This window comes from Miniopterus schreibersii, assembly GCF_964146895.1.
Source record: "Miniopterus schreibersii genome assembly, chromosome: 13".
Classification (NCBI taxonomy): domain Eukaryota; kingdom Metazoa; phylum Chordata; class Mammalia; order Chiroptera; family Miniopteridae; genus Miniopterus; species Miniopterus schreibersii.
In genome coordinates, this window is record NC_138113.1 from 21,831,804 (window position 1) to 21,856,209 (window position 24,406).

General features: G+C 38.7%; 1 protein-coding gene across 1 annotated transcript; it reads left to right on the forward strand.

Annotated features, from left to right (window-relative positions):
• Positions 1–579: 579 nt before the first annotated feature.
• Positions 580–24,000, forward strand: DYNC2LI1 (dynein cytoplasmic 2 light intermediate chain 1; the record flags this gene model as incomplete). Its single annotated transcript, XM_081156996.1, has 13 exons — positions 580–683; positions 2,338–2,455; positions 4,282–4,316; positions 6,553–6,622; positions 8,777–8,865; positions 11,691–11,877; positions 12,810–12,878; positions 13,484–13,561; positions 16,605–16,681; positions 18,297–18,367; positions 18,999–19,096; positions 19,648–19,740; positions 23,638–24,000. 13 exons carry the CDS (start codon positions 580–582, stop codon positions 23,698–23,700), a joined length of 1,152 nt encoding a protein of 383 aa, XP_081013122.1. The 3' UTR covers positions 23,701–24,000.
• Between the last annotated feature and the right edge of the window lie 406 nt (positions 24,001–24,406).

A 24,406-nucleotide genomic window follows, 5' to 3' on the forward strand; every position in this document is an offset into this window, starting at 1 on the left:
TCAGTCACCCAAGAGAGAAACATTGATTTTTCTCCCTTCCCCAAGCCCCCACTTTCTGCTGTCCAGTAACTATGTTAGCACTTTTTGTTGTAAATTCCAAAATTCAACTCACACCAACTTAGACAAACAAGAAAAAATTCGCTACAAGGATACTAGGATGCCTCCCAGGGAGAGGACAACCAGGTCACAAGACAGGCGAAGACCTGCCGAGCCTCGGGGACCAGCCGGGAGACCTGCGCCAGTGCTTTCTCTCCTATCGCCCTGCGTCGGCCTCACGTTCTCACCACAGCTCAGGAGACTGTTCCCCTCTCCGCCCAAAGTACTGTTACTGGGGAGAGAAAAGTAACCAGGCGGAGGGGAGGGGAGGGAATTCTGGCATATTGAGTACTCAGTAGAATTTTTTTTAAATGAGAGAACACTTCCAGGAGAGAACTTTCAGGTCGCAGGGTTGGTTCCCACGCGTCACCCCCTTCTCACTGCCTGGGGACGAGGCTGAGCTTGAGACTTGAAGAAGCGCTGAGAACTACATTTCCCATGAAGCCCTTCTTCCTCACGCAACCCGCCCGTGACGTCGCTCCCATGGCAACCGAGGCGCCCCCGGGGCCCACCGGGAGAGTTTGCGGCCCGATTTCTACCCGGGCCCCGCGCGGAGCCGGACCCGGGCTGCGGAGCACGATGCCCAGGTACCCCGCACCCCGCCTGGCGGGCGTGTGCTCCCGCGGCGCCGGGGGGAGAGCCGCCGGGGTGTTTGCGGAGCGCGCGGCCGGCGGGGAAGAAAACGGAAGGTCTCCCTGCGCGCAGCCCGCTCCGGGCCGTCAGACGCCGTGGGCGCTGCCCTCACGGCGTGGGTGCTGCCGCGGCCGGCAAGAGGCGCGCCGGGTGGAAAGAGCGCGACTGCGGAGCAGCCTTGCCGGCAGCCGTCCCCTCGGCGGGGAGCGTGCCCGCGGCCGGGGGCGCCCGGGAGGGGGCGGGGGCGCGGGCGCGGGGGCCGGGCCTCCGGGGCCCCCTCCGGGCGCGGGGCTCGCGGCAGCACACGGGGGCTCGCGAGGGCCGCAGGGCACGGCGGCGTGTGGAGCGAGGGAGAGGGGAGCGCCGACCTGGAGCCGCCCGGCCGGCCGGCCCGCAGCCCCCGCCTTCCCGGGCCGCCCCTCGGGGCAGCGCAGAGCGGGGCGAACCCGCGCTGCCACCGTGCGGGCGGGCGGTGCGAGCTCGGGAGCCCGGGAGCCTCGGGGTGGAAGCTGCAGCTTCGCACCCCCGGGTGCTGCTTAGTTTTCAGGTTCGGCGGCGGGTAAATTCCCGTCAGCGCGTCGCTGGAGCAGCACCCCGCCCCCCTCCCCGGGGGCCTGGGACGCGGTGCCCGGCTTGGGGGGCGCGTGCGCGTGAAGGGCCGCCCCGGGGGCGCGGGGGAGACCGAGGACCCCGGTTGGGTTTCCGCAGCGCCCTTCCCGTCTTCGCCCTCGGTCCTGGAATGGTAGCCGTTAGGAGCGCTCGGGACCCTCAGGTGGTTATCTGGAGGCCAGGCCCGGACTGCACGCTCGTTCTCGTCGCGCACCGGGACCGCCGAGGGGCCGGGGGGTGGAACGGGCGAGCCGGCGCCTCCCCGGGCCCGCGCGCTGGAGCCCGGGCAGGTGCTGAGGTAGCGGGTGCGGGTCCGGAGAAGTCGGGCAGCTTGCCCAGGCGGCCCGCACAGAAAGTGCAGCTTCAGGCTCGCCACGCACCCGGGCTTGCTCCGGTTTTTTTAGTTCAATACTCCATGTAGGCTTTAATTTAAAAAATGAAGTAAAATTTGCGTAAAATTATATATGTGTGTATAGATGAATGAAAAAATGGTTTTTAAAATGTGATTTTGGGTGATTTTCTCCTTTATATTTTCTGTATTAAAAATAAGGGAATCTTGAGCCAAAAATATAATTCTAAAAAATAGAAATATTTGAGGGAGCAGAGACTGTTTGGTACACTGGTTTTACATGTTCTGCCGTTTTCCTAGATGTTGTTTTTCAAGTTGAACATTTCCCAAAGTTGGACATTCGTATGTGTCTGAGAAGCTAACAGCTTTCAGCCTGGCCTGGAAGCCCCAGAATTAAGGAACCCTCAGATCCTGGTGGTAAAGGCTCTGCCTGGCAGTAAAGGCTCTGCATATCATTTTCAGCTTTCTTTGATGAACCAATACAAAGAAAATGACCAATCTTCAGCAGTTTTACCAATTTATGCCCCCCAGGAAGTAATGTTGATTTGTTTTATGAATATGATTGAAATAAAATTTTTCTGAGTTTGAAATAAATATTGGAAACGATTCTTCTTGTTTCTCTGAATTTTGTTTTTCTGCCTCTCGTTTAGTGAAACTCTCTGGGAAATTGCAAAAGCTGAAGTAGAAAAACGGGAGAGTAATGGAAGTGAAGGTGATGGAGTTGAAACTGGAGAAAAATCTGTTTTCTTCATTGGCAGTAAAAATGCGGTAATTTTTTCTACTTTTTTTTTTCGAGTATTGTGACGGTTTAACAACCAGTGGTAAAATTTATATTAATACTTTGATAAAAATGTGTATACTTAACTTTTTAACCATATAATATATCTCCAGCCTGTTGGTTACATTGGAGCTGGTTGTGCCCTATATGAGGGTGTCCTGCTTGTGGGTGAGTGGGTACTTACTTACATCCAGCCTGAACACTTGTCATTGGTGTCCTGTGACATGGGCCACCGCAGCTTGGAGGGAGGGGCACTTGTTTCTAATTAGACTGCCCAAAGCAGTCATCTTTTATTTGCACAAAGGCACCATAAATGCTAATCAGATGGTCACTCATACAACTGAAGTATATAGATGATAAAAACATGAACCATGTGGGGTATGATACAGTTAACCTTCACTTGTCTTAACTAGGGTCACAGAAGTTGAAGGAAACTTGGAGATACTCTAGTCTTCTACAATAGGGGTTCTTATCCTGGGGACCATGGACGTACTTCTTGGGGTCAGTGAACTCCCTAGAAATGTATGCAAAATTGTGTGCTTGTGCATCAGTGCATTTTTCTGGGAAATTAGATTTTCCCAGCACTCCAGCACCTCCTGAAAAGGTTTAAGGGCCACTGCAAACAGTGGTTGTATAGCTTAGGTTTGAATATCTCCAGCACTGGGGGAATTCTCTTATACAACTGCAGCCTGTTTCAATTTTTGTTAACCCCTAGTTCCTAGAAAGCCTCAGGTTGTAACTTCCACCCCTTCGGCCTCATTCTGACCTATAAAACTATGGAAGTCAATGGAATTCCTCTTGTACCTGCTAAGTTTTCAAATATTATAAAATTGCCCTTCAAATAGTTAATGGCAACCACTCTGTCTCCCTGGGTATCTGTTTCAGCTTTATCTGCATTTCTTTCAGCCGTGTCTTCTGTGTGACAGACTCTGTATCAATCATGGATTCTCTATCCATCATGATCCCACTAACTCTCAACTAGAATTGTTCTAACGTGTAATTCTCACTCAGGATGTGACAGAATTTTTGAGGTTTTGTTTAACTATAATAGACTAGAGCAGGTCTGCCAGCTTCTCTTTTTCCAGATGCTGAGCTTTTGTTATTGTATAGAAAAATTTAAATGGTGATATAAAAAAATAAAGGAAAAAAAAGAGAAAGAAATTCATAATCGTATATGTCTGTTTATTAAGGTTGAGCCTGAGATCTGTAAGTCTTTCAGTTATGCTATTGATTTTTGTCCTTAATTTTATTAGATTGGGCCCTTTTTTACAGACTGTATTTTTAATTACTTTTATTAAAATAATTCATGTATGTGGTCCTAAAAATACTTACAATAACTATATCCTCTAGAAATAAAACAAACAAAAATACTCTCACCAAGTATCTGGATTGCTTACTTTGAACATATTCGCAACATGTCCTTTTATTTGTATGTTATCTTTTTTCTTTATTTCCACTTCAATAATTGGAATTCAGACATTTTAGAAGACGCTAATCATCAGCTTAACCAGTAATTAGCACTGATGAGTAGAGAGACATTTAAGACAGCTGCCAAGTTGACCACTAAAGTGAGGTATGATTTGCTAGTATTTGTCATCCGAGGGACTTTATAATTATAATAATAGCAATGTAGTTAAACTGTGATGGAAAGTTGACAGTTAACTTTTTCCACTTATCAAACTTAGGAGCAATTTTGAAAGTTTCTAGTTTCCAGGTAATTTATCATTCAAGTGATTAAAAAGCTATTTTGGGCCACAACTATGAACAGTAGTAAAATGGATGACATTAACACAATATTGCTTTTTTTAATTTCCAGGGAAAGACTACTATTATTCTAAGGTGTCTTGACAGGTAAGTGTCATGTTAACCTTTAGACTTCATTTTTTGCTCATTCCGGTTGCATAGGGCAAGTTAGATTCTACAAGACGTATGGAAGGATAACAATTTTGAGGCCCAAACAAAATATTTAATTCTTAGTGAATCCTTAGTATGGCCTATGAGATTTTCTTTAAAAATAAAACTAACAACCACCAAAAAAAAAAAAATTACAGGATTAAAACTGGATTTCCCTATTGGTGGAGAAATTAACGTAACTACACAGTCATGCCAGTACTTACTTTCTCTTTAGCTATGCTCCTATGATATTTAAAATATTTTTATTCTATCTAATCCATTATTATTTGAGTGTTAGTCACAATCTTTAAATTACTCATGGATACAATTTTGAAGCACAGTGTTGGTCCTCAAACTGTACATTTTACCATTTGTCTTATGTACTTCTTAACTATCTATACTATAGAAGCATGACATCTGATTAAGATTTAGGATTATAAGTGGTAGACGTTGTAGGAAGTTGATAAGGAAAACCTCCAGCCAATTTTGGAAGATATTTCTCTGTTCCCCTTATTCCAATGCCTTTCTTAGAACTTCTCCAAAAACATCAAGAGAGATGGAATTTGGTCTTAAGGTCACATTAAAGAAACATCTTTGAAAAATATTATTAAAGAATACAAATAGAATCCTGGCTTTGTGTAAGTCCTTTTATCAGCAAAATTGTTTCTTAGAAGAACCATCCACAGTGACACCTGCATCATCCTTCCATCCCTAGGAATCATGACTCTTTTCAGGCCAGGTGTATTTCCCATTACAAACACATCGTCTGACACATCAGCGTAGGATGGAATACTAAATTAAACTGAAAATTATGAATTTCAGTTCCTTGATAGTCTACTTAGAAAAAGGACAGTTCTGCCCGGCCGGGCGTGGCTTAGCCATTGAGCGTCGACCTAGGATCCAGGCGATCAGGGTTCGATTCCCGGTCAGGGCACATGCCCGGGTCGTGGGCTCGATCAATGACTCTCTCATCATTGATGTTTCTGTCTCTCTCTCCCCCTCTCCTTTCCTCTCTCTGAAATCAATAAATATATATTTTAAAAAAGAAAAAAAAGAAAAAGGACAGTTCTAATTGTAGGTTAAATATCAGAGTTTATAAATTTTGTCTTAAAAGCAGCATTTTATTTCATAAAGGAAATTTTTATCTTTCAGGAAACAGAACTAAACATTATTCTTTGTATGTAGGAAAAAAGATACATGCAGGGATGATATACAAAATATGCAATAAACATAAATATGTAAATTACAACTTAAAAATTATTTTTTTCTCTAAATTAAAGATGAATACTAATATTATTCACCCTTGAAAAGGAACAAAATCCTATCACATGCTACAACATGGATGAACCTTGAGGACATATGCTAAATGAAATATGCTAGTCACATAAAACAAATACTATATGATCCCACATCTAGAGTAGTCATTTATAGGAAAAGGAACTAGAATGGTGCTTACCAGGGGCTGGAGGAAGGAGGAAATGGGGAGTTGTTTAATGGATTTGGAGTTTAAGTTTTGTAAAATGGAAAAGTTCAAAAGTTCAGTTGCACAACTGTGAATATACTTAACATTACTGGACTGTGCATTTAAAAATTGTAAAGATTATCAATATGTGTTTCTACTACAATAAAACAATTATAAACCAAAAAAACCCATAAAACTGCTTACCAAGCAATGTAAGCTATAGTGTAAATAATTCATCAAATGATTTTAATATTTTTCAAATCATTTGTCCATTTTTAGGACTTAGATAAATGATGCCCATGTTTGAGCTGTGATTTAAGGTAGAGAACTGTGTTTAAGTCTCTTGATGACTTCATTAAATTGGTAGTCATTAGGTTCCGCACTCCCCATATCAGGGCTGAGCATAGACCTGATGTCAGTGCTTTCCGCGGGGCCCGGATGCCAGAGCCTGTGCCCTGGCACAGCCGTCAACACTGCCAGCCCCGCTGCCTTCTCCTCTGGCCCCAGCACTGTCTCTAGGGGCCACCACGTCATGCAGGCGCCACGACTCACCTCTGCTAAAATCCATTAAGATGGTGTTTTGGAGGCTTATTTGTTTTTTTAAATAATTTTTAAATCATTTTACCTCAATGCTATTATACAAGGTAACTTCTCCACTAATCGATTAAACTTTTAAGAGGAAGCAAAAATGAACATAAGAAAATAATGGTAGTACTGTCTTTTTTTGTACAGGGATGAGTCACCAAAACCAACCTTAGCTTTGGAATATACATATGGAAGAAAAGCGAAAGGGCATAACACAGTGAGTGTCTTTAAGTGATGTTGCTATGTCCACAGATGGAGAAGTACTGATGCTGACTTTGTTTTACATTTTCCATCTTATCTACGATCGGTAAACATATCAGGCTGTACACTGCATGGCTCCGTACTGTTAAACGTCGGATGCAGCTCGGTGGATGTGAAGCTAACCCTAGCTGAAAATACTTGGCCTTCTCTTTTGTGTTGTCTTAAAACTGATGAACAAAATGGATCCAGAGACATAGAAGCATGGAACAGACTGAGGGATCTCAGAGGGAAGGGGGGGATGGGGGAGTGGTCAGGAAGAGATTAATCAAAGAACTTATATGTTTATAAGCATAACCCATGGACACAGACACTGGTCTGGGGAAGGCCTGGGGGTGGGGTGGATGCGGGGTGAAGGGGATCAATGGGGGTAAAAAGGGGACATCTGTAATATTTTCAACAATAAAGATAATTAAAAAAAATAAAACTGAAATTAAAAAGAAAAGAAAAATCAATATAATAAGATGCAGGAAAACTTTATTTTTGTTACATGAATTTTGACATAAGTGATAAACAAATGGAAACTCTGAGACAACTTTCATAAGCTTAACTTCTGAGAAGAGCACTAAAAACTTCCTTTCATCAAACTATAGATCAGTTGACATTTCCCAACGAAAAATTATTTCCCCCACACACAGTGATTCAGATATCAACAGCAAAACAATTTTAGTGATTATGAGATGATTTGTCAAAAATATAAATAGATATAGATTCATCTAAAACTTGCTTTAATGACTGTCTCTTCCAAGTTCTCATGTATTTCTTTTTCACCTATTTTTCTGTCTCTAAACTTTGTGCTATCAAGTTGGGCTTGTCCATATTCATTCTAGAAGATTCATGCCTTTCTCAAATTTAATATTCTTTGAGGGCTCTAAATGGAAAGACTTTGTCAGTTCTTCACACAGTCTCGGTGTCCTGAAGGCGGCTCAGCATCAGGGTGGAAGCAGAGATGTCATTAGCTAGCAGTCTAGGAAGGTGGTCATGGTCATGTTCTGGCCACCATGGCCAGGAGAACACCTAAGGAACTAACAGTAAAGGTAGAAAAAGATCCCTATTGTCCAGGACAAGGCCTGACAAGCTAGCCCAATAATTACCACTCCCCCTGAGTTCCTATAGAAAAAACAAAGCAATCACACTCCGGTCAAGCATGACCCCATTACTCACTGTAAGACATTGTGTTTAAATCATCCCTTTTATGTTACTAAAGGTCCCCCCCTTGTTTCATGTTACAAACGCTGACAACCTAACAAATTATCAAATTATTAGAAGCCCCTTTACCGTAGTTGCCTTTGTAGTTACTGAATATAAAATGTGGAAAGGGCTGCAGTTCGGCTCTTACATGGGTGAGACGCTGCAACTGTAGCCGCTGGCAGCTAATAAAGGCTCCAAAATCCAAACACAAACTCTGGTGGTTGTCTGTCGTGGGTCACCCCAGAACAGTCTTGTTTCCAAGCTACTTGGTTGCCTCGCCCTTTCAATCCCCTAATATTTAAGAATCCTAGGGAAAGGGAAGCAGTTGTTTATTGCCAGTGGGAGCCTGCCTGTGGGATTTCCAGGGGGCATCAGGCACATCCTTGCTTGGGGAATCCTGATCTGCAGCTGGGACTGCCATCTGTTTGTCCCATTTCCTCATGCCCTACGTTGTATATCTAATTTATTTAGCAAGCTTCTGCATCCCTAAATCAGGATGTTTTCCTGTTCAACTATTTTATTTCTACCTAGAATCCTGACTGTTTTCAAAAAGATAATAACAAAGGTTTTCAACTAGTTATTTTTACAGCACATTTGAGTAAGTGTCTGCTACATGTGATATTTACAGAATTAGGACACTCTTTATGTCTTCTATTAAGGTATTACTAGAATTAGGGCATTTATGTATACACATATATTCTTAATGTTTTATCTTTGTTCTTTGGAATAGATGTTTTGGTGCATTTTGAAGGATGGGATAGAAAAGGGAAAGTTTTGACTGCCAAGAAAGGATTGATGGAAGGCTACAGTATTTTGTACCCGTAATTATTACTAGCTGGTGCTAATGAAGTATAAGAGGTATTTAAATTTCAAAAAAAATTTTTTAATATGAAAAAACAACTTGGTGTGGTTTTTTTTCCAGCCAAAAGATATTGCTCACTTTTGGGAACTAGGTGGAGGGACCTCTTTATTGGACTTAATCAGCATACCGATCACAAGTGACACCTTAAGGTAAGTGAGCCAGCTCCAGGAAGTTGTTAGTAAGTGCCCAGTAGTGTCCACGGGATGAATATGGGTAGGCTTTTGTGAATCAGAAGTTTGGGGACAGTTTTATGTTGCTGAAGACTTATGCTCATTTCCTTTCTATGTGCTTAAACTGTAATGCTTTTGGAGAGAGTTAAAAGGAACTAAGGTTCTGGCCTGTGCTAAAGTGAGCTGGCATTTCTAGTAACATATTTTGCAAGCCTGCAAACAAACAAAAATACGTCAAATAACACTTGGGCAATGAATTCATTTGGCAAAAATAGATTTGAAAAGCTAAATTCTTTCCAATACCCATCCAGGTGTGAGCTAACTCAGCCCTGAGTTTTTCCTTTAGCTGGATATTATGTCTGCCTTTGAGTTTAATGCTAATTAATACTGTTGAAGCTTCAGCAAAGGAAAGTCGATGAGTTAGAGGAGGGAGAAAGTCTCTCATTTGCTGATCTTAAAGAAATAGAACTTTGGGGAAAACCTCAAACTCATTGGATGCTTTCCTGGCAGTGCCTCCCACATGTTGGCCAAATCACATGTGGCAAATTGTGACATTTCTCACAATGTTCCTGGGAACCCATCTTAGCCAAGGAAAACAAAAAAAATTGAAATCTGAAATATCTTACTTTTGTCAGGGTTTAACACAAACAGTTGCTGATGAGTGGACCAAATACAAAGGGCCTGACAATTAAGATCTGGAGAGTGTGGAATTATTTCTTATTAACAGGACAATTGTTTTCTCATAGCTGATTATAGGTAATGTAGGCTTTATTTGTCCAGTGATTTTTTTTTTTCAGAAATCTAATTTTAACGTATGCTCATATAGAAAACTTGGGAAAATGCTGAAAGGTACAAAGAAAGAGCACCCATAATCACATAAAAAAAATAACTGCTGTTAACATGTCAAGGTATTTATTTCAGTGTTTCCAGTGTTTGTAAATAGACTTTGTACAGATTTTAGATGTTTTAATTTTAGATTTTGCTTTTTCACTTATAACTGTCATTTCCCTGTGAAGATATTTTTCAGAAACATGGAATTTTACTGCTATCTAGTTTTTCATTTGCCCTCCTTTTACAGAGAAAATGACTGAAGCTGCCTGGGAGTGAGGGAGCGCAGGTTGGCGCAGTTGAAAAGAGCTGGCGAGGGTGGTAGGGAGCTGAAGGAGCCTGAGCTGCCAGCGTGGCCTGAGGCTGAAAGGAGTTAGGCTCTTACCGGGGTTGCGAGCTGGCTCCAGTTCTGCCCCTCACTTGTCACATCACCTTGTTACATCACCTCAGTCTTCTTTTCTAGGCCCAGCAGGGTTTGGACCCAGTGGGCTTGTGGAAATTCTGATTTCTGTGGGAAGCCAAATCTTTCCACGGCTTCTTTAATACCTGACTTTGTGAGTTCTTGCTCTCTCTTTCCCTGGAACCCCAGAGCAGTGGGAGCCTGCTTTAGGAGAGAGGAGAGGTCAAGGTTATGAACACAGGGAAGGGGAGCCATAGGCCTGGGTCCAAAGTAGGTTGCTGAGTGGTTAAAGAATTCATGGAAAACATTTCACTCCTCATGTACTTGCAAATCTCAGAGTGTTTTGTGACTGGAATTAATTTGACACATAATTTCCTTGTGTTGGACAAAACCCAGCAACTTGAGAAAATAATATTGCCAAATGCTGTTAGAATTGTTTAGCTTTAAAATGACTGTTCATAAAATAATTATAGATGCATTGAACGTGTCCGCAGACTTTAGGTAAATTGTAATAGAGCAGCATGTGTAGTGCTGCTGTGAGCATTTGGTGTACATGTATCTGTTTCAGTTCCTGATTTCAGTGCACCCAGTGCAATTGCTGGATCATATGGTAACTCTATGTTTAATATTTTGAGGAAACACCATACTGTTTTCCATTTTATAAAATGGTATTTTATATTCCTGCCAGCAATGCGCAAGGGTTTCAGTTTCTCTTGTGTTTTTCTGGTATTTTGTTTTGTTTTAATCATAGCCATCCTAATGGGTGTGAAGTGGTGTCTCATGGTGGTTTGGTTTGCATTTCCCTAATGATTAACGTTGGCATCTTTTCATATGTTTGTTGGTATCCATATATCTTCTTTGGAGAAATGTCTATTTGAATCCTTTACCCATTTTTAAATCGAGCTCTTTGTATTGTTGCTGAGTTTAGATTTATGTTTGATGCACATGAACATGAGTACACACACGTGTGGCAGTGAGTGGTGGTTAGGGGTGTGCTCCCCCAGAAGCAGCACGCTATATGTAGCAGAGACATGTGGCTCTGGATCTAAGAACCAGCTCTACAGTTTACTAGCTAATATAAATCTCTACCTCAGACTTCCAGTCCATAAAATGGACTTTCATAATGTTATATCTTCTTGGAAGAGTTGTTGTGAAGATTAAATAAGCTAAGTAGAACCCTGGCACGGTCCATCAGTAAATCTCTTTTCTTCTCCTTTACCTGATTGTGCTGCTATTATTATTTTAGTTTTCCTTCTTTGGAACACAGTAAAATTGGATCTAAACATGCAGTGTTAGACCCAGTTGCTTGCAGATTATTTGAACTAAATTATTATTAGTTCAAACAAAAGCGTCAGTGCCACTACTGGTTGTAACACTTATATATCACTGGATAAAAGCACTCAAATAAATAAGGCTATAACTTTGGTGTTAGTTTTTTATTTTTAGTCTTAGAAAATTGCTGTGTTTTTTCCTTAAGCTATAGTGTCATTCTTAGATAGTAACTTTCAGTATAGTAGGGTTTCAAAATGGTAATTATTTTGAGTCTTTTTTGAAAGGTGTTTTTTTATTTCTTTAGGACATTTTCTATTGTTCTTATTTTGGATCTTTCCAAACCTAATGACCTTTGGCCCACCATGGAAAACCTGTTACAAGCCACAAAAAGCCATGTAGATAAAGTGATAATGAAACTGGGAAAGACAGATTCTAAAGCAGCTTCTGCACTGAGACAGAAAATACGGAGTAACATGCAGAAGGACCATCCAGTGAGTGGCTGTTGGGATTATTCTCGGAATTCTTAGCCCATACATGGTTAAAGATAACATCACAACAGCTTCTTTAGATTTTTATGCATGACTTGAAATTCATTTGATGTAGATGAGCCTGCTCACTGGAAAATTACAGCAATTTAATAAAACCTCAGTAAGAGCAAAACAAGAGAAAAGATTTCCTATGTCTTCTTAAACTTCTGTGATTGTTGTGGCATATTACACCAATCAAAGGGTAGTTTAAAAGGAGGAGTTTGATACGGATTTTATAAAATGAAGATTAAAAAAACAGGCTATACAAATGTCACCTGGCAAAAAAACTAAAGGCAGCTACAAATTTGAGCACGGGTTAGGGCTTAAACAGCCTTCACCATCGTTCTGTATTTTACGTTCGTTCAGTGTCACAGTCAGTACTTTGCCATCTGACGAGTCATTACCTTATGAAGTTGCAACACAAGTGACAAAACAAGTGACAACACAAGTTCTTTAAGTACAGTCATGAATATCATCTTCTAGAAGGCTCAGAGCAGCATTTTATGTCGCCCAGAGTTTATTTGAATATGTTTTACACAGGTAATATCAGAACAAAACTGGTCGTTTATGGTTCCCATGTATGCAGTATAAATGCTGCTATTGCAACGAACAGTTGGTATGAAATAGAAGAAAAAAATGAAGGTGACATGTTATATAAGAAAAGGGCAGAACACAAAAAAGAATAAATCTTTTAGTAATTTAGGGAATTGCTGTTTCTATTTTTATACTTGAGAAATACAGTTTACTAAGTGAAGGTTAATTATTGGAACAACCTCAAAGTCAAGCAAACACAGTCAACATCTGTGACAGACGTAAAATGCTATATTTTTGGAAGTAAATGGGAATTGCTGAATACATAGTAATAACTGTAATAAATAAATGAAATATGTTAACAGGATCGCGAATTAATTGACCCATTTCCAGTACCTCTGGTCATAATTGGAAGTAAATATGATATTTTTCAGGTAAGCTGTCCCACTTCTAGTTGAGCTTGTTATACATTCATGTCTGTGCTTTATGGGAGAGGAACAAAAGTGATAATGAAATAAGAAAGTACCTCTCAGAGGGAGAGGTCAAGAAGTGACTCATCTTCAAGATTTTGGAAGAGAGGATATAGTTGGGAAAGAGAAAATAGGTAAAGAACAGTAGGTCCAGTGGAATGGGGATAAGGTGGAGATTTAGAGAACGAATCTTGAACCCAGTCACCAAGGGAGAGGACTGACTTCCCAACTTTTAAATTGAAGAAAGTAGAAAATTGGTTTCTTCTTATCTTTGCTTGTCAGAGAATCCCTAGGGTGTTCCACACTATGAAATGTGTGCTGATTTCTAAAGTCTATTGAGCTAAGTGTGTAAACAGGGAAGATCTGACAGCTGTAGCTCGAGAGGCCTCAGCTATTGTTCAGCTCTGTGTGAAACAACGTCAAGGGAACGGAATCCTCCTCCTGAGGGTGTGTTCAAAAAATAAACAACTTAGAAAGAATCTTTTTCTGCACTGAATACTTTACATCTTCATGCTGCAGATACTTAGTTCTCTCAGCTTGTTTTTTATTTTAATAATCTATTTCTTCAGGATTTTGACTCTGAGAAGAGAAAGGTAATATGCAAGACACTTCGATTTGTTGCACATTACTATGGAGCATCGTTAATGGTTTGTACATTTTCTATGCTTTGGGCTTAAATGGACGGGACCAAATTTGGAAAGATTAGCAACTTCATGCATAGTTATGAATCCTAGTGCTTTTACTAATGCACATCACCCCCTCCTTTCTTCCCCACTGCCCCAAAAACATGGTTGCAGAGTGTTTTATAATTGTATCCGTAGAACACGCTGCTACATGGCCTGCCATTTCTTTGGTGCCAAAGTTCTGAATTGCTTATATCTATAAACCCCAATCTTAAAAAGACAAATTATCTATTTATTTACTTATTTATTTTGCTTCTTAAGAATTAAAATCTATATTCTCTTAAAAGAAAAGGGGGGGCGGGGAAACCTCTAACAGTGTGTCCTTTTTTAAACTGTAAAAGAATGCCCTTTGTTGCAGAGGCTAAAAACATGAACTTGGGAGTCGTACTGCGTGGGTTTAAATCTCAGGGAACCCATTTACTAGATATGTGATCTCCGACAAGTCACTCAATCTCACTTAAGCCTCAGTCTCCTCCGTGTAAATGGACAAAAGCAATACCTTCTCCACAGGGTCAGGAGGACTGAAAGAGGGAGTAATTGAAATGCTCAGCACAGGGCCAAGACATAGTATTGCTCAACAAATATTGTTTATTATAATTAATGTCATTATCTATTTGATTGATATCCTTTAATGCAATAAAATATAAAAGCATTTTTTATTTTTAAAAATACTCCCCTCCCCCCCCCAATTTGGATGGTCTCCTTTTGCTGTTTAGTCAAAGTGCTCAGAGGGACCTGGAGACGACATGGTGTAGCCCCTGCCTTCATGGCTAGTATATTATGACTAAAAGTCAGAATATGATATATATTTTAAATTTTTATACTTTTCAGAATACTCCAAATAAATTTCATTATGTGTTTTCTTTAAAATCCTCACCTTTTATATTTGTATTATATTTGCTTACATATGAGTTGACAGAGTACTTTGGAAATATTTTTCTTTACTATTTTGAAAAGATATGGAGAATTTAAAGCAAATAAGTCCTCTAGGGTACAAAAGCAAAGACCACGTATCTTGTAGTTTCTTGTTTTTGCCTCAGACAAGGGCCCATATTTAGTTCTGATTAGTTAACTGAGAAATCCCTGCCATTCTGTAGGAACAGACCATATTTGATGATCAGTCAGGACCTGGTCTGGTCTTATGGGTACGAATTTGGATGAAGCCAGGCCACTCAGGCCCAGTAGGCCTGGGATTGAACACGGCCCAGAAAACCCTAGATCAGGGACAAGGGGGAGGATTTGAGAAGGGCTTCATCTCGGCTTTCAATAAACCCGAAGGACCAGAGATTGGGTTTAGAGGACCACTTCAAGACCACAAAGGGAACCAGAAAGTTTTTCTAGCTTCCCAAACCAGGAGAAGGGTAGCCAGAGTTACCTGCCCATCTTTCAGTTTTACTTCCACTCTTAACCCTAACCCCATTCAAGGGGAGAGTTGGGTACTGCTTTGCAACATTCAACGATACTCAGTTTTTTTCAGCACTCTATTTGATCCCTTATAATTCAGTCAAGAATACTGATTCAGTCGTATGAGCAATCTAATAAGTTAATAAGAACAAAAATGGAAAAACACTGATGAGTAGGACCAGCGTCAGCACAGAGCCACCGGGATGGTAGGCTCTGATCTGTGAATAGCAGTATGTGAACAGCATTCGAGTCATGATCTGTGAATGGCAGCATAACATTGCATTCCACCACCTGGAACGAGACAGGCCCCTTGAGCGTCCGAAGGAGCGTGACACGGGAAAGGGCCCGAAGGTCGTCATCGCCCTCGTAGAGTCAAGGACAAGGAACCAATAGAAAGAGTAGCTCAGAATAGGAAGAACTTGCCACCATTATCTGAAAATGGAATGAGTTGCTTTGGGAGATGAGCTCCCAGGCATTTAGTTCAAGCAGAAGCTCTGTAGCTATCTGTAGAAGATGTTTCTAATCGATTGGCATAGCAGATGGGGGGTAGGGGTTGAGTTAGAAAACTCATGTCCTCCCAGCCCTATAGTCCTATGAAATACATTTGTATTTTCCCTCTCTATAGAGAACATAATACATAAATAATAATTATTATTATAATAATAAATAGAAATTTGCTTTTAAAACTCAATTAAAATTTTATGTATATATTTTTAATGTCTCAATAGAAGCATTAAAATTGTTTCAATTTTTAAAAAATAAAAAAATGTATCAAATCTTACATCTTCACATGAGTATTCTCCATTGAATTCTTTCGCTGGGAGCCTGTTCTTAATCCAGAATGAATCTTGCCCTGAAAATTGATCTCTTTGCCTTATAAGTACATTTCATTTTGGTTCAAGATTGTTTTCCCCACCTTCATACATTTTAGTTATTATGATTTGGCTTAGTCACTTTTGGTATTTTCAAAAATCAAGTTTAGTCTTAAAAGATTTGTAGGGTAACCATATGGCATGGTTTTCACCTATCTCAACTTAATTGTTAAAAGTACCCATTCACTTTCATTCTCTAAAATGTTCTGGTTATGTCACTAGTTACATACCACCACTGAGACTATTCAGTAGCTTACTTTGCAAGCTCCAAAGGCAATTCAGAAGAGAAGTTAAAAAATTGTTTTAGTATCAGTATTATTAGACTAGTCTGCAGCTCCATGTTAACTACTTTGAAGGCAGTAATATATCCTTGGATGGAAAAGTTATTTATGATGTATACCTCCTATTTTTTAACCAACCAGATTGCATTTTGGCAATAACTATGATGCATATGTGGGAGTAGCTGAATTGATTAGTGCGTAAACATAAGTTCCTTCAGTGTCATGCAGTAATGAAGTTTGACGAGTGAGTTAAAATGAATTTACCCATGTTTCTTTATTTTTCTTTATTCAGCCTTTTTGTCTACTCAAACAGAAGTATTTGTTGGGCAAATAAATAGTGATTCTCTCTGCAGTCTGTACATGTTCAAAGCCATATTTCTGTTACCTGTTTCTGTGATTTGAAAGCAGAGTGTATAATTTACTCTCCTGATTTTTTTATTTTTTTTTTAGTTTACCAGTAAATCAGAAGCTCTTTTACTAAAAATACGTGGAGTTATCAACCAGCTGGCATTTGGCATTGGCAAAAGGTACTCAAAATATCTTTTTTAATTTTAATTTTACTTATTTTTTATTTTTAACCTAGTAAACCAAAGGAACAGTCATTAAGATGACACTCAGCAGAAGATGAACAGACATTTTCCCTTTAATCTAAGTATGTAATTACTCTGGAACTGTAGGCATATAAAGTATACGCAGTTATTTTGTTTGCAGATATATAAACCAATGTACTCAAACTCAGTGACCAACGAGCTTCATTGAAATGTTTTTTAGCTTTAGTTTTAGGTCAAAGGAGCAAGTATAAATAAAAAGAAACAAATTCACACAAAGAAATTATTTACTAAAAGCAATACATGCTTTTATAGGTGGAATGAAAGCTTATCTGTGTCTTTCTTGCATCTTCCCCATCTACACATATAAAGTGTTAAGCCATGAGAGTGGCTGTAAAACTGCAGCAAAGTGACACTGTGAAGTCCTTAATTAAGAAATGTTGATTATGTTTAACATTCCATTTTTCTTATGATGACAAGAGAGCAATAAAATATCTAATATATAATTTTAATCACAAGGTTTGAAACCAAAGGGTAGCATATAATTAATAAATAAAGTTAAGCTAAGCACTCTACTTGATTGAGGTTTAAAATGGTGCCCGGCTGGGTGTGGCTCAGTGGTTGAGCGTCGACCTAGGATCCAGGCGATCGGGGTTCGATTTCCCAGTCAGGGCACATGCCCGGGTTGCGGGCTCAATCCCCAGTTGGGGGCATGTGCGAGGCAGCCAATCAATGACTCTCTCATCATTGATGTCTCTCTCTCTCCCCCTCTCTTTTCCTCTCTCTGAAATAAAGATATATTTAAAATAAAATAAAATAAAATGGTGCTGAACTTTGAGGTTTATCATCATTAGGGCTTATTTTTTAAAAACTGCATGAAGGTAACTATATATTTGAGGATGTGAAAAATTTTTTTCATGTTTTTGTTTTATTTAATTTTTTTAGTCTTTATTGTTGAAAATATTACAGATGTCCCCTTTTTATCCCCACTGATCCCCAAAATGTGTTTTTTATATATTTTTATTTTATTAATTTTTGGCCAGTATTGTCTCAGCTGACTATTGTTCTCACCAGCCTTTTGTTTCTTGACCAGGAAAGTGCCCCAAATTTCTGTTCTTAGATAATTTTATGTTATCTTTTGCTTCTTATATTCTTTAAATATTTCTCAGATTGACAACGAAAATGTTATAGAATACTTAGTTTGATACTAGGCTAAAATGATTCTATTATACACCTTTCCCTGATTTCTTTTACTTCTTTCCCCTCATTTTAGTAGCCTTCCTTCTATCATCACTTTCTTAATTGATTATAAGTGGAATAAACAATATTTTTATGTAATTTTCTTAACCTCGCTACTTTTCTTGGTTTTGATTTAAGGTAATTTGTAGCTGTCACTTTTTTTCTCCTGTAAAACCTTTATTAATGCTCAGCTTTAAGTTTTGAGATCACTTACATGGATATTCACTCCCTCCCCTGGGGCAGCGCTCTCGCCAGTGGCTGGATGTAAAACTTGCCTCTTGTGCTTGCAGTGGCGTGTGGCAGGGTATTCGACGGCTAAACTAAATTGGATTCTTTTTTCTCCTTACGCATGCAGCAAATCAATATGTGTGGATCAGAATAAGCCACTGTTTATCACGGCAGGATTGGATTCTTTAAGTCATATAGGTTGGTGAACTTATTAAGTTCAATCTTTTTTTAATTGCTTATTGATTTCTGTCCTATTCCATGTTCACTTGGTCTCCAACATCCCAGCATTTCTGGTTTCATTATCGTTGCTGTGATTTCTTATTATTTACTTGTATACACAGTGTTGCTGCAGTACATCGATGTGTAGTGTGAAATCCTTCATACACGTTTGCAAGTGTTTCAGGGTGAACACCAAAAACTGAAATTGCTCATTAAGAGGGCATGACCTTTTTTAGTATTTTAATAGTATTTAGTGGTGCCAAATTACCCTCCAAAGTAGCTGTCCAAATTTGCACTAACCAGCAACACACAAGAGTATCTTTTTTCTTACAAATTCACATGCACATGAGAATATCAAACTTTTATATTTTTGCTGGGTGGCAGTTGAGGTGTGGGGAAAGAGAATTACAGTTTACTCATTACTGTCCCTTCTTCCAGTACTGGAACCTTCCTTGCTACACTGAGTTGGGGTAAATTTTAATTGTGACTATAATAGGGAAAGGGACATGAGTGATCTAAGATTTATACTGTTAGAAGTGTCATCAGTTTTACTGATAGGATTTAAATGTTTTAATCAATGCAGTCATTGGAGCAAATCTTCCAATTTTAGGATCACCTCCTGTTCCTGATAATGACATTGGAAAGTTTAATGCCCGTTCACCAATGGAACTGTGGAAAAAAGTGTATGAGAAGCTCTTCCCACCAAAGGTATATATTTCTAACTCTTTTAAAGCAAGAATTTTTAGCACTTACAGCAGTTATTGGGAAACGTTCCAATGGGCCTATTATAACAACTTCATTTTCAACTCTTGTGCTCAAAAATTAAAGTCACTTAAAATCTATTGTATGTGAGGCACTGTAGGTGTTCAAAGGTGGGTTAAGACACAGTTCTTTTTTTAAAAATATTATCTTTGTTGTTGAAAGTATTACAGATGTCCCGTTTTCTCCCCCATTGATCCCCTCCACCTCACATCGGCTCCCCCTTCCCCCAGGCCTTCTCCACACTATAAGATGTAGCTCTTGCTCCGCTTTCAGACAGAGCTCTCTGGCTATTAGACAAGGGAGAGACAATCATCTGAAAGGAGAGGAGGGAAAGAGGACCTGGTGGAATTTGAAATGGCCCTCAGTAGTGATGATAAAAGATCATAGAGAGCCTTCATGGCTGGCTGAGGAATGGGAACTTGGTTTGTGAGACAGATAGTAGGCATTGAAGGTTTTGAGTTATGGGCATGAAATGATTTGAATTATTGTAATTTCAGAGTGTCAACACACTGAAAGATATCAAGGACCCTGCAAAAGACCCTCAGTATGCTGAAAGTGAAGTTGATGAAATGAGAATTCAGAAGGATCAGGTATTATCCTAAACATTTATTTCATCTTGAATTATCACAAAAATACCTGTAGAATTCCATAGATTTTTCTCAATTTATTTAATTTTTTTTTACTTTATAATTTAAATAGTACATCTTCACTATAGAAAAATGGAAGTCTAATATATATCAAGAAGGAATTAAAAATCACCTATCACTCCACCACCCAGAGATAACAATGTTCACATATCCTTTTTGGGTTTTTCAGCTTATATGGGTAGTGATTCTTACCTTGCTGCTGGGAGACACTATTATAATATTCTTTTGTTTGTGGAATTATTTAAAAGGGCTTGTTTTTAATTAGGACATTTAGACATACCTATACTTTCTTGTACCAGAAAAATTAAGTACTACCCAATCTGAAAGCACACAAACCATAGCTAACAAAATCCAGGATCTCTCAGAAAAGTGGTTAAAAGTGGGGGCTGCATCCCACATATGCTCAGACAGCACTGTTTGTGATACTTAAGTCTGATATAAGAATGCAAAACTTGGTAAATTTATCATGACCCAATATTTAGATTTCCCATGATCACCTTTTAGTTTGATAAAATGAGACATTGTGTAGAATCTGACCTTATATAATAAGTAAGCTTATGTACAGTAAACACTATAAATTGAATGACCTCTCAGGAGGGATTTGTAGAGCTGTGTTACTTGGGCAGTTACTTTGTTTCAAGGATAACCTGAACACAACCAGTCACTGGGTATTTTTATCCTTTTGCCTTTAAGCAAAACATTTTATTTAGATATAGTCCAGAAGACTTTTGAAAAGTATGTCATCAATTTTTAGAAGGATTGTAGCTATAGCAAAGTAAGAGGCATGTTGCAATCCCTGTCAAAATTCCAATGGCATATTTCACAGAAACCAATCCTAAAATTTGTATGGAACTACAAAGACCCCAAATAGCCAAAACAATCTTAAAAAAGAACAAAGCTGGAGGCATCATGCTTTCTGATTTCAAACTATATTATGGTGTTGGCATAAAAACAGGAGCATAGATTGATGGACCAAAATAAACTCAGGTATATATAGTCAATTGATTTATGACAGAGGAGCCAAGAATATGGGAGAAAGGACAGTGTCTTCAATAAATGATGTTGGGAAAATTGGACAGCCACATGCAAAAGAATGAAACTGGACCACTATCTTACACCATACACAAAAATGAACTCAAAATGGACTAAAAAATACAAGACCTGAAACCATAAAACTCCTAGAAAAAACGTAGACAGTAAGCTCCTTAACATTGGTGACACTAATTCAAAAAGATACATGCACCCCCATGTTCACTGCAGCAGCATTTACAATAGCCAAGACGTGGAAACGACTTAAGTATTCATTGACAGGTGAATGCATAACACACACACACAGAGGAATATTATTCAGCCATAAAAAAAGAATGATATCTTGCCATTTATGACATGGATGGACCTTGAGGGCATATGTCAGAGAAAGACAAGTACCATACGATCTCACCTGCATGTGGAATCTAAACAACAGCAACCAAAGCCGAGCTCATAGATGGCAGAGAACAGACTGGTGGTTGCCAGAGGAGGGGTGGGTGATAAACCAAGTAGGTAGAGGGAGTCAAAAAGTACAAACTTCCAGTTATAATATAAACCATGGCAATATTCAGCATGACAAATACAGTTAATAATTGGGCTGCATATTTGAAAGTTGTTAAGAGAGTTGATCTTAAAAGTTCTCATCACACAAAAAATCTATTTGTTGACAGATGTTGACTTAATGGTGGTGATCACTTCACAATATATAGAAATATTGAATCATTATGTTGTACACCTGAAACATATAATGTTATATGTCAATTATACCTCAATTTCAAAAAAAGGTGAGAGGCATGTTGTAAGAACAGTAAAATGACCTCAAGTAACCCTTATTATGTGTGCATCTTGGCTACAGAGATTAGTTGGAAGGCGTCCCTGAATTAATATTTACCTAGAAGTCAATGAGTAACTGCCATTGTTGATAAGAGTGTCTGTTTATATTGCATAATGATCCCTTTTATTACATTTATATACATAAGTATTGTTAAAGGGATAGCGTATTTCTGAGTATCATGAGTTTTCACATTCAAATCTGTCTTCCCTAACTGACCTAAAATCATAGAATTTTGAGTTCAACTGGAAAGCAACCCCACAATACCTATAACATTCTTCACGCAACTCTTGTACCACACTGCTATCTCACTAAATTCTGTACTCTCCCTAAACATGTAAATCAATGTGTGTGTGTGTTTAAATTATAGGCCTACTGATTATAAACAAGTTGATTTTTAAAAACAGGGTAGATAACTGGTGAACTGAATAACCTTCTTTAGAAAAAATAAACTAATTTGGAGTTATTAGTATAAAAGTTCTTCCAAAGTCCTATATAGTTTTGAAACTTTGAACATTTAAATTTTAATGACTGCCCGGCCGGGCGTGGCTCAGCGGTTGAGCGTCGACCTAGGATCCAGGCAATCGGGGTTCGATTCCCGGTCAAGGCACATGCCTGGGTTGTGGCATGGCAGCTGATCAATGACTCTCTCATCATTGATGTTTCTCTCTCTGTCTCTCATTCTCCTCTCCTCTCTCTGAAATCAATAAAGATATATTAAAAAATAAAATAAAATAAAATAAATAAATTTTAGTGACTTAGAGTATAGGTATGAATGAGGCAGTCTGCAATTTTTGTGAAAATGAGACTAGGATTTTCTCTTCATAGCAACTATGAACTTCAATTATGTTAGCCAAAGGGCAGTGATTGATTGCTTTATCTTGTGGGGTAACCACTTTTTGCTCATCTGAAGTAATATCTTACTTGGTACAGTTTAAACATTGAACAACATGCAAGAGGCTAGGAGGAGACATTCCCTGAGATGATACCTTTTGCATGTCAATGGTCTCATGCAGGATTTCCACTCCCACTAAAATTTATCTTTATGAATTCTAATAGTTACAAAATAGTTTCAGGTTGTACAGCACAGGGAATACAGTGAATAATATTGTAATAACTATGCACAGTGCCCGGTGGGCACTGGAAATATCAGGGGAGTCACTTCATAAAGAATATGACTGTCTAAGCACTATGCTGTACACCTGAAACTAAAACAAAATAATATTGACTGTAAACTGTAATTGAAAAATAAAAAGTTAAAAAGAGTAACATATACCATTGTGAAAAAAATTCAAAAGATACAGCAGTATATACAATGGAAAATGCAAGTGTTCTGCTCTCTCTCCATCTGTTTGCTGGTTTGACATATGACCGCGTTAGTTTTTGCTGGCTGGCTGTGAGTGGGTGCTGATGTAGTAATCAGTCTTCCTGGGAGATAGTCTAAGCTCTTTCCAATTGTGTGTCGATATACGTAGTGCAGGGAATGTGCTGCTGCTTATATCCCTGTGCTCTTCTGTATTATTCTACGTGATGAGTACCTTACGGTAGCCCTGCTGGGTCAAAGCGTCTATACATTTCAATAATGATACTTTGCTAACTTCAGGCAGGTTTTGACAAGAGTTGAACAGCAAACAATAAAAAATAAGGTCCCTTTTCAGTACTTAAAGTATGACAAATACTTTATTTTACTAATTGAAAGACAATTTGTATATACTATATAGAATGTAATTTCATCTGAAACTTTATTAAATTCATCTCTAAGAGCTGCTTAAACTACCCAGAAACTCCAAAGCCTTTACATTCTAGAAAATAAATACTAACTATTATCACTTACAAAATAATTGTCAAGAAATTCTGAGAATGATAATACTGTAAAGGATACATTGTTATATCTAAAACTACTAAGGGAGTTTTAAGATGCCTAGTTTAATTTTTAAAGTTGATTTTTTAAAGTACTATAATATATATTTTTGTTTTAGGAACTGGAACAGTACAAAAGAAGTTCTTCCAAGTCTTGGAAACAGATTGAGCTGGATTCTTAAAACTAACTCAACTACAGTGTATTTATTTCTTTTTCCCCAAATACAAGTAAGATTATTTTATTAATATTAGCTAATTAATAAATTAGTTATTGTGTAGTTAATAAAGAATATTAACAATAGCTAATTAATAAACTAGCTGTTGTAATAAGTGAAGAAAGTTAAGACGTGTAGTTTGGTAAAGGAAAAGTGAGTTTCTTGTATTAGTGCCACCCAAGGGTACTTGTGTTTTAAAAGGGGGAAAAAATGTATAACTGTGTAATATTTTTTTAAAAATAAAAATCTACTACTACCTACCTCTAACATGGCTAAGTCACCTATCCTTGGTTCAGCATTTATGTTCTGCTTACATGTTTTCAGGAACATGAAAGCAAGAGTATTTAGTAACAGAATAAGGTTAAGTGCTCACATAGACACATTTCTTTGGAGTTCTCAGCTGTGGCTGAAAGGAAACTGGAATTGAGTTCACTTTCACAAGCATCTAATTTTATTCTAATGGTGAGGCTCAAAAAACACCCGAAATGTATTAAAATACACGTTCCTGAGTCCCCACACCCAGAAATCTGGAGTCAGTGAGTCTGGAATGGAACTTAGGAAACTGCATTTTTAATCAGCACCTCCAGTGATTCTGACGTTCTTTTTTGAATATACCTTTTTGAAGAACAGGCAGTTTTAAGGAGATATTCTGTCAATAAGCAGACCAAAATTT